This window comes from Carcharodon carcharias, chromosome 26 (assembly GCF_017639515.1).
Source record: "Carcharodon carcharias isolate sCarCar2 chromosome 26, sCarCar2.pri, whole genome shotgun sequence".
In the NCBI taxonomy this organism is placed as follows: domain Eukaryota; kingdom Metazoa; phylum Chordata; class Chondrichthyes; order Lamniformes; family Lamnidae; genus Carcharodon; species Carcharodon carcharias.
In genome coordinates, this window is record NC_054492.1 from 43,793,738 (window position 1) to 43,807,857 (window position 14,120).

At 41.7% G+C, this 14,120-nt stretch overlaps 1 protein-coding gene across 13 annotated transcripts in view; it reads left to right on the top strand.

Moving 5' to 3' along the window:
• myo5aa (myosin VAa) overlaps positions 1-14,120 on the top strand; it is a 203,624-nt gene that overhangs the window by 181,179 nt on the left and 8,325 nt on the right. For 7 of the 13 annotated variants that reach the window (XM_041174847.1, XM_041174851.1, XM_041174849.1 and 4 more), the window contains 6 exons: positions 316-390; positions 1,574-1,667; positions 2,926-3,072; positions 6,679-6,833; positions 12,375-12,464; positions 13,379-13,529. In XM_041174847.1, the coding sequence (XP_041030781.1) occupies positions 316-390; positions 1,574-1,667; positions 2,926-3,072; positions 6,679-6,833; positions 12,375-12,464; positions 13,379-13,529 (712 nt within the window). The remainder of the gene's footprint in view (positions 1-315; positions 391-1,573; positions 1,668-2,925; positions 3,073-6,678; positions 6,834-12,374; positions 12,465-13,378; positions 13,530-14,120) is intronic. The other 6 variants (XM_041174850.1, XM_041174854.1, XM_041174852.1 and 3 more) reach the window with 1 other exon arrangement.

Consider the following 14,120-nt stretch of genomic DNA (forward strand, 5'->3'; position numbering starts at 1 on the left):
TTGATTTAGCTTACATTGTCCATGACCTGATGTGGTTCCTGTTGGCCATATAAAACTCTGCATGAAAACCAGGTTAGGTTAGGGTACAAACCTAATTCGTTAAATGGTGTCACTTGAAATTTAAGGTTAATTGTTTGACTGATGCAATATGAATGACTTATAGTAAGTTTGAATTACAAAGAAATGCAGAGAGGTAAAGTGAAGGCCATAGAACACATAGACTCCTGTTAAATAACTACTGAATATTTCCCATTCTACTGGCACAATTTCTAAACCGTTTGGGTAATAGCACAAATCTCACCACTATTTTTGCAGTATTATGAGGAGTTATATGCAGATGACCCCATGAAGTATCAGTTCTACAGGATTTCGCTTTACAAACGGATCATTGTATGTAGATCAAACCATTGTTTGGCCTAAATTGTTCTCTTCCCTCTCTCTCTGTCTGGAGCACTAACTGAAGAATGACTTTGCCTATGCACCTGCGAAGAAAAGTCTATGTTTTTTCCTCTTATGTATTGTGGCTACACAACAATTTTACTGCCATCACTTTTAACACAGTGTAGCAATATATTTTCATTGCCGTTTATTGCTAATTCTGTTGTCTTGGTCTCGATGGAACTAAATCAATGGTTTAGAGCGCAAATCAAAAACAATTTATTTTAGTCTTTTTTGCTATCATTACACTGCTTTTAAAATTCATTTACCAATTAAGATTTTTTTTCAATACTTGTCCCCTTCATATATTGTCCAACTTGCACAAATTGGTGAAAGCATTTACTAAATTCGCTGATGTTTCATCAACTGGCCAGACTTCTTTAGAACTCAAGAATTGCTTATGTTTCTAACCAGAAACAACTTGTCACTATCCAACCTTACTTCAGCTGGGGGAAGACAAGACACAGAATCATTGGATGACTCCATGGCACTACCCAGGTTACTGGAGTAACTCTGAAACGTGAGCTCATCTGAATTGGAGATTATCAGCAGTTCTGGGTTGAACCTAACCCTTTGATTTGGACTGGGCTTTGACTTTTGATTGAAGTCTGAAAACACTGCAGTTGACCATGTGCAAGACAATTAATTCTTAAAATCCATAAAGATACATTTTGCTCAAACCATAACTAACCCAACTAGTTTTAATCATCTTAAGCCAGGAGATGCAGTTGCAGTGGAGCAAGTAGACTTTACGAGGTGTATCCTCACCCACCCACTCCGCCAAAATTGTCTGTCCCAACCGATACATGATCAAAAACTCTCTGAACTCTCTGAACCATTCCAGATAAGATTTGCTTTTGGCATTCGTGATAAACCAGCAAGTTAATCTTTTTAAAAAAAAGACTTTTGTTTCTGTCAGTCACGTTTACACCTCTGAAACTGCATCAATTAACCACCAGCTGCGCTGTGATTCACACTTTGTTTGTGCCTAACCTGTTGTTGCCAGCGCTCTACACTTTCCTTGCATTATGCTATTTTACTAATCTTGAGTGTTTGCAAACTTGCAGTAACATAATTTCAATAGTGCTGTATAGTCCAGTATATTCAGCCTGGTTCTCTTTGCCCTTTGCTGCAGGATCTCATGGAACAATTGGAGAAACAAGACAAGACTGTCCGGAAGCTGAAAAAGCAACTCAAAGTATTTGCAAAGAAAATTGGTGAACTGGAAGGTATGGCTACATAGGTTGAAAACAAACTTCTCCCAAAATAGCTGCTTGTGAGTAAAATAAGAACAGAATAAGCAGAAGCTTAGCCTAGACCGTTGCAAATGGGATGCTTTGAATAAAAGCAGAGTGCTGCAGATGCTGAAGATCTGAAATATAAACAGGGAGAGCTGGAAGAACTCAGTAGGTCTGGCAGCATCTGTGGAGAGAGAAACAGAGTTAACGTTTTGACTCCAGTATGACTTCAGAACTGAAGAGAGGCAGAAATGTGATGGGTTTCATGATGTTGAAAAAGTGGGGAGGCTCCAAGGGATCAAAAGGGAAGATCAGGGTGAGTTAGAGGGCCGGGGGAGATTAAATGACAGAGGTGTCGTGGAACAGAAGGCAAAAGGAGAAATCATTTGCTGTGCAATATTCTTTATGTGTTGCCTTCTTGGATAAGATTGCTTCTTAGAAAATTATGTTGAAAACAGTCTCATTTTTGACAAGGTAACAATAATGGAAAGGATATACAAGTAGTGGCTTTGGGTTTGTGGCCTCTTGCCTGGAAAGGTCTTGATTTTCATTTTTTATTCGTTCATGAGATGTGGGCATCACTGGCAAGGCCAGTATTCATTGTCCATCATTGAATGCCTTTGAGAAGATAATAGTGAACCACCGCCTTGAAAACCAATTGAGTGGCTCTCTGACCCTGTCTCCCCCGCTCTCTGGAGAAAGTAAGATCAAGGCAGAGCTGGACAGATTCTTGATTAACAAGAGAGTCAAAGGTTATTGGGGGCTGGCAGAATGTGGAGTTGAGGCCACTATCCATAATCTTATTGAATGGTGGAGTAGGCTCGAGGGGTGGAATGGTCTACTCCTGCTCCTAATTTGTATGTTTGTGTTAGGCCATTTCAGTTCAGAGTCAGCCACATTGCTGTGTGTCTAGAGTCGCATATAAACCAGACTGGGGTAGGGTGGCAATTTCCTTTCCCTAATAGACACTAGTGAACCAAATGGGTTTTCATGACAATTATTTCATGATCATCATTGCTGACATTAGCTTTTTATTTGCGATTTATTTAAATAATTGAATTCAGAGGTCCCCTGCTACCGTTGTGGATTTTGAAACTTGTTTCCCAGTTAATTTATAATGTATATTGTCAAAGTAATACCTTGTAAAGTATTTAAGGCCTATTCCCCCCTCAAATAATTGTATGCAATACACCATGTAGACAGGTAACTTAAAAGAGATGTCTGTTCATATTGTCTTTCTTTGGAATAGTGGGCCAGACAGAGAATGTATCTCCGGCTCAGCTAGCAGATGAACCCATCCGTCCTGTAAATATTCCAAGGAAAGAAAAGGATTTCCAAGGAATGCTGGAGTACAAGAAGGATGATGAGCTTAAGCTTATCAAGAATCTTATACTAGGCAAGTATGCCCTTCTGTAGTCTTGGTTGTGTTCACTCCTGTATTATTTGAAAACCAAACCCTTATCCTTTTGCTGTTCTGCAGTTGTACTGTTTTAGCATGTTGTTTCTGCACTGTAACTCAGTATTCTTGTAGAAATTCACTCTGTCATCAATTGAGCTAAATTTGGAGTGACAGCTAACAGCAATGGGAAAAGTATAGCCGAGATCTTCCTTAACTTAGCCTGGAGTGAAGTGCTCTGTGTGCACTGAATTTTCCAAGAATTGCTCCTTTGCAAATCTTCAACAGCGTTACATCCAAGTTCCCCGCCGAATTTCATACCAGCTGACTTGGATATGTATTGTTGATTTTTTTTTTTCCAATATATCACCAGGTCAATATCTTCAAACTCCTCCCTAACACATCTGTGGTAGCCCCATTATAACAAGCATCGCAGTTATACAAAATCTGGCTCAGCCACCTTTCCATGACAACACGGGGTGGACAATAAATACGACCTTGATATGATTGCCTACATCCCCAGAACAAGTAAAAAGTAAGGGTAAATTTGAATGGACATGTAGAACACACTAGAGGTGGAAATTGTAGTTAAGTGAAATTTATGATTGTACTGAAATAATGACCAAGAATTTCAAAAACATTTGGAAAAGTTTAACTCATTTGGTGGAATTGCTAATGCTTAATGAAGAGGGGTCTAAAACTGACAGACAGAACTAAAGATAAAAGAAACCCATGGGCTGAATTTTCCTGGGGTTAGGGGAGTGAGGGCAGGCGTGGTGTATTGTTCGCCCTGGAAGAAATGTCATATGACAACAAGCTGCGGGCGGCCATAATTAGGTGAGAATGGGACTCCTGACCCTCAGCAGGAGGAAGTGCTGCCCCTCAGAGCTGCCGGTCTGATTGGCCGGCAGCTCTAGCAGTCCCAGCAGCGCCAAAGCTCTGTAGTGGGCATTGCCCAGGGCTGCAAGCAGGCCCACAGCTGATGAGGACATGGAACCCAGAGAGGGATATTGGATGGGGAGGGACTGGGGACCCCAGGGAGGAGGTCAAGGGGGCTTGGTGATGGGTGGGGGGAGGTTTTGGAGTCTAGGCAGGGTGGAACAAAGGGGAGTGTTATCATCGTGGTGCTCCCAATGTACATAGCGCCGCCCCCCGCCCCCCCAACCCACCCACTTCCTTTCTACTTTTAAGTAGTTTCCTGGAAAAAATGGCCTTCCACTTCTGCCTGGATGTCCACACCAACACATTATGACATAGGCAGCACATTATTCCAGTAAATTGGCTTGTTAACAAGCTCAGTTGACTGTTAATTAGTTATTTAAAAATGGTGGGCAGGCTGCTGATTGCAGCACCCACCCACCTACTGTAAAACGAGGGGCAACTTGGGGGTGGGTGGGAAAGGTGGTGGGCTTGCCACCTTTTTGCATTTTACGTGCCCCCTGTCAAAAACACTCGGGGCAGGGAGCTATGAAATCCAGCCCATGTTGCAGACACAAATCTATCGGTAAGTAATGGAACAGCTCAGCGCTCAACCCCTGTTTGTTGGCTGTTTGAAGTATAGAGGAAGCTACATGAGGTATTTGAGAATTGCTTTTTGTGCCATTCCTTGCTACTACCCCATAGTTTCAGCTTCAGCTTTCCACCACATCTGAAAAGAGAAAGAGCCAAGTTTTGTGTCCCCATCTATGCCCCTCATAATTTTGAATACCTCTATCAGGTCCCCCTCAGCCTTCTCTGCTCTAAGGAAAAGCAGTAGCCAACTACTCCCACGGATATGCATATGTCTTTTTGTACTTTGTACCAGTGACCCTCGCTGTTGTCCGAGCTGCACCACTGAAATAATAAAAAACCAACCAATGAGGCCAACAGAATTATTTCTTAATTTAAACAGTAAGCTTCCCTGGAGCAGCACAAAAATCATAGGATCGTGTATTTGATGACTTAAGTCACCCATGCCAAAATTTCCTGGAATTGCTGCATTATAACAATGGGAAATGTGATAAAAAAAATATCATTTATGTTTTCAGTAAATTCTGACCCAGTGTCCTGCATGTCCAAGTCTTAGCAAATGGAGCGTTGGTGTGTGGGGTGGATATTTAAATGAAATGGGCACTTCATACTGCGTTGGTTTCCAATGCCTAGAAATTATGGGGGAGGGATTTTACAGCTCCCTGTCGGCACATTTGAAGGGCAGGGTGAGGGGGTACATAAAATAAAGCAGGTGACCAGCCCACCACCTTGTCACCTACCCCCAATCTGTGTCCCCATATTACAGCGGGCAGCTAAGGCATCAGGGCCTGCTCTCAAGCCTATAGAGACCCTTAAGTTGCTGGTTAAAGGCCAGTTAAGGACCTCATTCTGCCATTGTCGCCATAATAGATTGGACGGAGAGAGGCAGAAGGAAGGCGGCCAACCCGCAACTTTAACAGCTCAGGCTGAAAAGCGGGCAGAGAGAGGTTACTTCCTTTGGGGATTCCCCTGTGCTCATCGGGGGGACCACCCCTCAAGATGGTACTCCCACTTTGTGCCCTTCCCTGGCCCCTAACCCCACCCAGCTTGCTAGGATCTCAGATCCCTCCCCAAGATCCCAGGCTTACTTTGAAGTCCAGTATTCACGTCCCCTCTTCTTGGGACTCCCTTGTAGTCCCTGCAGTGGCCACTAGTTTAGCCAGCAGCACGCTGGTCTTTCTGTACTTGAGGGGCAGAAGTCCCATTCTCCGCTTGCTAAGGCCCCCAACATTTTATTGCAAGGCACTGACCGCCTTTGCAACTGGAGTGTGGTGGTGAGGGGGTTGGTGATCATTGTGGGGGAGAGGATACACAAAGTGCACAGAGTTCCAGTGGGATGACCCTTCACTCATTTTATTTTGCCCAGCCGAATTTGTCCAACCAAAACGTGTGGTCTGCAGCAGAAAATCTAGGTTTACATAAGATGCTTCTTGATTTCAAGGCTCATAGTTCTGACTGGGGGTAGCGAATGACCAGGCCCAGTGGAAAATGCTGCACTGCTTACTTTATTCCCAGTTCAGTGTAATAACCTTTTAAAAGCAGCTAGACGCTCTTGCTACAACTAAAGCAAAATACTGCAGATGCTCGAAATCTGGCACATTGGAGATTTTTGGTGTCCACTTCTGAAAGCAAAAACATAAATTCCTGCTGAATGATTGGCATAAAGAGCCTGTCTATTTTCTCATTTCATTGTTAAGAAAATTGCAATTGGGACCACCCAGGAACGATTTGAGTGACGGCATTTGATGTTTATCTGGCTACATCATCACCAGCCATTTATTCCTGGTACATAAATAAGAAGCACTGACAGGGTGTGGGTGAAGTAAGAGTCACCCTGCAGTGTGGGTGGAGTGAATGAACACGTAATGCCGAACTCCCACCAGTTTAGAATTGAGTAGCATCCTCCTCAGGTTTGTGGAGAACATTCTTCATTTGGATTTAGCTGAATAATGACCTGTGCCAGTGAAGGACGTGGAATTGGTGGATATGTCAAGCAGCAATCTACATCTGGCTTGCGTTTGGCCTGCAGCTCCTTAGTCGATACCATCTTATACTGTCTTTCTGAAATTAAAATGTGTGCTCCGTTTTAAAATGCAGAACTAAAGCCTCGTGGTGTGGCTGTGAACCTGATCCCTGGACTGCCAGCGTACATCCTGTTCATGTGCGTGCGTCATGCTGACTACATAAATGATGATCAACGAGTGCGATCCCTGCTGACATCAACTATTAATGGAATCAAGAAAATCTTGAAGGTATGAAAACTCTTTTCATGTGTTTGTATGAGTCTAGAAAAGAATCTATTTACCTTTACAGTGTATGAGTAAATCACATTGATCAACAGGGTGAATTGTAGCATTATTTCTTGCCGTGGTGGATTTGCCAATCCAGTACTATACACTCGGCCGCTGTGCTAATTCTCTGTACGCAGAATAAGGAGTAACGACAAATGTTGAAATGTACACCAGGTCCATCGGCATGTGAAAAGAATTAAGATTGTTTAGCATAAAAGCAAAATACTCCGGATGCTGAAGACCTGGAAGGAAGATGGAAAGTGCCTCAAAAGCTCAGCAAGTCTGGCAGCATCTGTGGAGGGAGAGGCACAGAGGTTAACAGTTCCAGTCCAGTCTGACTGTTCATCAGGACTGCTAAGATTGTTTAGAATTTCAGATTGAGACATTGGCCTGAATGTGGTCATTTTAAAAAAAAAACACAATTGGAATAAATCCAGCGTTTTCTTAGGGAAGAAAGGTGCAGATCAGAAAATCTAGTCTTTGTCAGAAGTTCTGACAAGGGTTAACCTATTTTTCCCCCTCTGCTAATTAACCTGTACTTAATTTTGGATTTGCAGCACTTTTATTCCTTTTCTATATATACTGCAGTACATAGATATTTTTGTTTTTTTGTTTACAACGAGTTAAGTCCATCTCGGGTATACAGCTAGAAATCTGCTACTGTTGGAGCTGCTCCATAATGATATTTAATGGTGGTAAACAATACATTGCCTACCACTGTAGTCACATGATCTAACATCACTGCCCAAATTGATCCCCGCTGAATAAAACCTTTCATATGTAATCAGACAATTAACATGAATGCTGCTTTATGATGACCAGTTATATCCATCCAGCAGGAATTTAGAGAATGTTGTGCAATGATAAATCATTTATCCCGTACTTGTATATAAACAGTGACAACCAGAACTGGGGGTGCAAAAATATTTTAAGGAATAAGTAAAGATCACCTCAAACGCCATCCAGCAATACTGCACCTGAGAGCCAAGTAACTGGTAAAAAAGGATACATGGAAGGAACCCAGAAATATGGTGTTTGTACAAAGGGAAGGACATAGGAACTAATACTCTCTGACTCCTGACTCCCCAAAGCCTGTCCGCCATCTACAAGGCACAGTCAGGTGTGTGAGGGAATACTCTCCGCTTGCCTGGATGAGTGCAACTCCAATGACGCTCAAGAAGCTTGACACCATCCAGGACAACACTTGATTGGCACCCCTTAAACAAACATTCACTCCCTCCACCAATGGCATACAGTGGCAGCAGTCAGTGCCATCTACAAGATGCACAGCAGGAACTCACCAAGCCTCCATAGACAGCACCTTCCAAACCCACAACCACTACCATGTAGAAGGACAAGGGCAGCAGACACAACCACCTGGAAGTTCCCCTCCGAGCCACTCAGCACCCTGACTTGGAACTATATCGCCGTTCCTTCACTGTCGGTGGGTCAAAATCCTGGAACTCCCTCCTGAACAGCACTGTGGGTGTATCCACACTACAGGGACTGCAAAGGTTCAAGAAGGCAGCTCACCACTACCTTCTCAAGGGCAATTAGAGATGGGCAATAAATGCTGGCCCAGCCAGCGACACCCTCATCCCGTGAATGAATATTAAAAAAAATGATGTGGTCATGAGTTTCTAGGATATTAGGTTCACCTGGAATTGTTGTATCCAGCGGACACCTGACAGTTTGTTTACTAAATATGTATAAAGCTTAATGACTGAATTTTAAAGTCAATATAGATCTCAGTGAATGAATGCAATGTCTTACACATCAATCTTATGACACCTATACACGCCATTGGTTAGGTTGCAGTTAGGAAGTGTCCAGATTTGGCCATTTGCCTTTAGAAAAGGCATCATGCCGGAGAGGATGCAGAAGAGATTCACTGCCATGAATGAGAAGCTTTTATGAGGGAAGACTGAAGGAAGTGGGACAAGAATTTAAACAACGATGAATTGAGACGAACAAACGTGTAAATAATTCTGTGATGTTTTCATAAAATCAAAGCAACATCCTGAGAAATCAAATCGGAGGAAACACTTCCCTTTACTCCAGTTGGTAACTAGAGGGCATAAATTTAAGATTATAACAAAAGGAATGGCTAAGGGAATTATTTAAATACAGTGGGATGATAGGACATGAAATGCTGTAGCAGAAACAGTAGTAAAAGCAGAATCCTTAAGGATTCTAATGGCAGGTGGTCAAGATTTCAAAAAGGGAAATTTGAAAGGGTATACAGTAAAATCTCAATGAGTCAATCTCGGGTGACACAAAATTCCGCTTGTGTCGATATTATCAACCGTTCCAGATGGCAGAATAGCAAAAGCAACAATGTCTGTGATTCGCCAGGTTAGCTGAGCTTTTGCTCAGTGTCGACAAGAAAAATAATACCAAAATCCCTTGGAAAAGAGGTGTCTCCGCGGCACCTGCAAGCTGCCCCCCCCCGCCCCAGGAGCCATGTGCTGACCAATCTGAGCAAAGCAGTTATATTTTGGTGTGCTTTCAAATTTCTCAGTGAAGCGATGTGCAAATTATGCAAGAATGGTGAAACTTGTGAGAAAGTTAAGTGTTGTCGATTGGCGAGAAGGTGAAGTTGATAAGGGCCAATAGGAAACCATGGTGTGAAATGGACATCATGGAAGAGTGGGAGAATCCACCATCAGGTTTGCTCACCGTTCTGAAAGTCAAGGAGAATATTTTGTAATAGTTCAACACATTGGCATCCTCTCCAGAAGAGGATGAGAACCGCTGCCTATCCTGATGTTGAAGAACATGGTTCGAGGCAGCCCAAGCAGAGAACATTCCCATCTCCAGCTCAATCCATGGCAAAGATACTGGGATATATGGAGTTCACCTGCAGCGATGCATAGATGGACCAGTTCAAGACAAGGCACAACATCATCTTCCGCTTGGTGAGCGGTAAGTGCACTGTTGTTACAACAGCAATGACATACAGTTGGCTGCAAAATGGTCTTGTCCACATCTTGAACGAGAATGCACAAAGAGACATTTTTAACCTGGATGAAACCGGAATGTTTTACCGTCCTTTGCCAGACCACTCTTTAATGTTTAAGGGGGGCATGTGTAATGGTGGAAAGCAGAGCAAGGAACACATCACTGCTAGGGTCTAGGCTGACATGGATGGCACTGAAAAGCTGCCATGTCTTGTGACAGAGAAGTCCAAGAGGCTGCCGTGCTTCATGAAAGTCAAGACACTGCCCCGTAATACAAAGCAAGCAAAACTGCCTGGATGATTTCCAGCATTTTTGAGACACGGATCAGGAAAGTGGACAAAACACATCAACGAAAGAAAAGGAACATTGCCATTATCATAGACAAGTGCCCAGCGTATTCCCAACTTCACTGGCCTGAAGGACATCAAGCTGATGTTCTTGCCTCCCAGTATTACAGCCAAGCTCCAGCCAATAGTTCAGGGGGTGATTAGGAATTTGAAAACCCACCACTGACGGCAGCTGATATCTCAGCTTCCCGAAGGAAGAGTGCAATCACACTGTACTCAAGGCCGTGTTATTAGTGAAAAGGGTCTGGAAGGTGGTGAAGGAAGCCACAATTGCAAACTGCTCAACCACGCTGGGTTCAAACAAGCTACATCTGCGCAAGACGATGAGAATGAGGAGGAACAGGGTGATGTGAACCAACCCGATGATGAGCTCTTTTCATTCACCTCTGTGAGGCCGGTATGGAGATTCTGACAGAGACAACCATGGGAACTTACGCAGAGCGGACAGTGCCGTACGATGCCCAATGGAACTGACAGTTGATGCCACATAGTCACAGTACGTTCTTCATCGAGGAAGCCAGTGACGCTGACGATTCCGATGAATGCCTGCACGCTCACTCACCTGTTTCTCTGGCCAATGCAGCAAAGGCTGTAGAGATGCTCCAGGATTTCGCACTGCAGCACATGTTTGACTGCATTGAAGACATGGCAGACTGAATCATGCACTTCTGAAAACAACACACCGGGCAGAAAAAGATTAGAGTTGTTCTGGTGCTAAATTCCAGCCTTTTTGAAGGCTAACCCATGGTAAACTGTGGATAAATTATATAAAGATTTATTACTCTTTTAATGTGTTTCATTTTTTGTTTTGTTCAGTATTTGTCTCTGAAAAACAGGAAGTGGAGTGTTAGAATGATTCAACACACATTTCAAATACAGAACAGTGTTGACCTCAGTTGTAAGCATATGGGGTTATGTACTTATGCATTCATAGGCAAATTGGGCCTCCTTGGTTATCACAAAGCTCTGCTTGACCCAAGTTTAAATGTGGTTCCCTGGGACTCGTCAAGAGCAGAGAATTGTCGCTTGGGAACAGCACTTAAAATCAGTAGCACAATTTCCCGGCTCTAGGTAAACCGCACAAAAGCTTTACCAAGTGGTATTCTGAAAATGCAGTCCACTATATTAATTTTCCAGGAATTATTGAAGCTGTGTTAGCAGCCTGGGATGGAAAATCTATACAGCCACAAAATAATGTGAACTTCTTATAGATTATTTTTTGATTACAAATGCACCAAGGTCAGATCTGTGGTTTTACCAATATACTCTTTCTGCGACCAGTTGACCAAAAAAAGATTGTAGATGCTAAATTTTGGGGAATGTAAATGAAGAGCTCCAGAAGGAGTGAGGTTTGTCACCTATTGTTAATGTTTAGTTCAAGAAAAAAATTAAACTGTTAGGTACCAATGTGGGAAATGGAAGTTCAACCTAACCTTTTCTTAGTCAATCGAACTCAACAATAAATCACATAATCTTAGTTTTAGCAGAACACTGTTGGCAAGCAGTACTTTTAAGCTTCTTGTGAGACAAAGATCTAAAATCAACAGTATCGCTTGCTGAGAGAATATTCCCAAAATGACTTCTATTGTGAATCAACACTGAATTTGGTTGTACTCGGTGTCCATTTCTAATCACTGCAGAATACTAAAGTGTAGTGGTAATGATTGTGAAGAACCTAGTAAGACCTGGGCTCATCCTTGAACAGCAGGGTCAACTGCTATAACATTAAAACATAAAATATAATCTCACATTTAAAGCTTTTTTATTTGGGTATCTATCTACCTGTTCATAATGGAAGGTTCACAGTTATGAACTTTGCAAAGCTTTCTTCTAATATGCCTTGAATACTGAATTTTAATGCTTGTTCCGCTCCTTAGATTTTAGAATAGGGTTCTCTTGTTTCTTAGAAGGTAAGTATTAAAGGAGTCGTGTATTTGGCGAAGGCATTTAGGACATTACTTATAAAATAATTATCTTGAAGGTCAATGGTTCCATGCGTAATGAAGTGAGTCATAAGACAAATTTTGTCAGGATACCTGTACAGATTATGTGGCTGCCCAAACTCTGTTACATTTTGCTGGAACTCAGCGCTCAGCAATCCAGTGCCATTTTCAGAAGAGAATATTTTTCTTTAAGCTTACTTCAGACTTGTTTTTCTAATGTTCTTACTTTCTCCCAACCCGCCTTTATTGCAGAAACGAAGTGATGACTTTGAAATTGTCTCATTCTGGTTGTCCAACACTTGTCGCTTCTTGCATTGTCTCAAGCAATACAGTGGAGAAGAGGTAAAGTGCAATTTTGTACAGTCTGTTGTACAGATGTTATGTTCTAAATGTGTTTCATTGCTGTCAGCCTTTTTGTAGCTTACAGAATATGTACCTTATAACAACTGCACACATTACTCTTGTTCTTTTTGTATTCTTAAAAAATAGTAAAAGATAACTCTCAAAATGTGCATAGTGCCACAGAAACAAGTCTTTTATTTGCAATTTTCCAAACTTTGTTGTTTAGATGACAAGACAGTTTTGAAGTTCTCTAAGACTTGAGAGAAGTTAGTTGTGAATGAACCAGCAGGTTCAATATAAGTAAAGGAGACAAAGCAAAAACAGGCATCAAGTGATGGCCCATGTGTTTTACTTTGCCCAAAAAGCTCATTCTGCCATTGAATAGTTTCACTTACAGTAAGTATGAACAAAGGTTGTAGGATAAATTGATGTAATATTTTATTTAAAATATGGTGATTTAAGAATTTGTCCTTAATTCCTGGTAAACTATTTAGATTTAAAATCTGATGATCAGATTATGTCCACCATGCATTAATATGCTAACAATTAGCACTGTGTGTTTTAGTCAGTTCTCAACCTCCTGGTTTAGAATAATCTTGGAGGCAAAACCTGCTACATTAATCCAGAGATACAGTCCCCTACTGCACACATTTTAAAACTAGGCGTGGAATTTTGGGGGTCTGCAAGGTCCGTTAATACAATGCAGTCATTAACTCATTTAAATTAACACAAAAAGTAGTCAGAGGCTTGTTCTGTTGTTCTCTTGGTGCTGTGTATAGTCTGTGGTAAGTTTTCCCTTTTTGCTTCAGCATGTTACTCAACTAACAAAATAAAGCGTATGTTTTCTTTGGAAATGGCTTTCGTGATCTTTATAAAGTTTTTGTTTTACTGATGTAATTTGTGCATTCGTTTAGGCGTTCATGAAGCACAACACTCCTCGTCAGAATGATCATTGCTTGAGAAACTTTGATCTGGCTGAATACAGGCAGGTCATAAGTGACCTGGCAATTCAGATATATCAACAACTCACCAAGGTCATGGAAAATGTCTTGCAGCCAATGATCGGTAAGCATTTGTAAATACTAAGCATTAAGAAAATAAATTTGTTATTAAGAACAAACACTGCCTAAAACTTGTGAAATCAGGTAGTTGCTGAGCCTCAGTTTATTTTTGACAAATAAGAGATTGCTTTTGGGTGAGTGGAGGAGGAATTGGACCTGACATAAGCCATTTGAAGCTTGAACTTTCATTTATTAAATGCTTGAATAAGGAAATGTTCAAGTTTGATCAGATATAAAGCTAAAGAGGGGACCAATGCTATTTGATTGTGGAAACTTTTCATCCAAATGAATGTTAATTTTGGGGGATAAATTCTAATATTGCTCAAAGATCCTTCCTACGCCAACAGAAATATTGTTACCTGGGATGAAAGAACAGCCTGAAGCTAGTGGTCAAGATCCTGCTGGCAGAAAGCTGGGGAGGGAGAGGAAGTATTTTAAATTCCAATAGCAGTACAAAATAGCTTGCTTTAAAAAATAAGACAGTGCAGTATTTTAAGGTTGCAGATACTTTTCTTTTGTCAGTTGCAAACCCAGTTAGCTAATGAGCGTTGTAGTGTTCAGTTGATCTGTGTTCGATTATGTGAGTCTGATAACT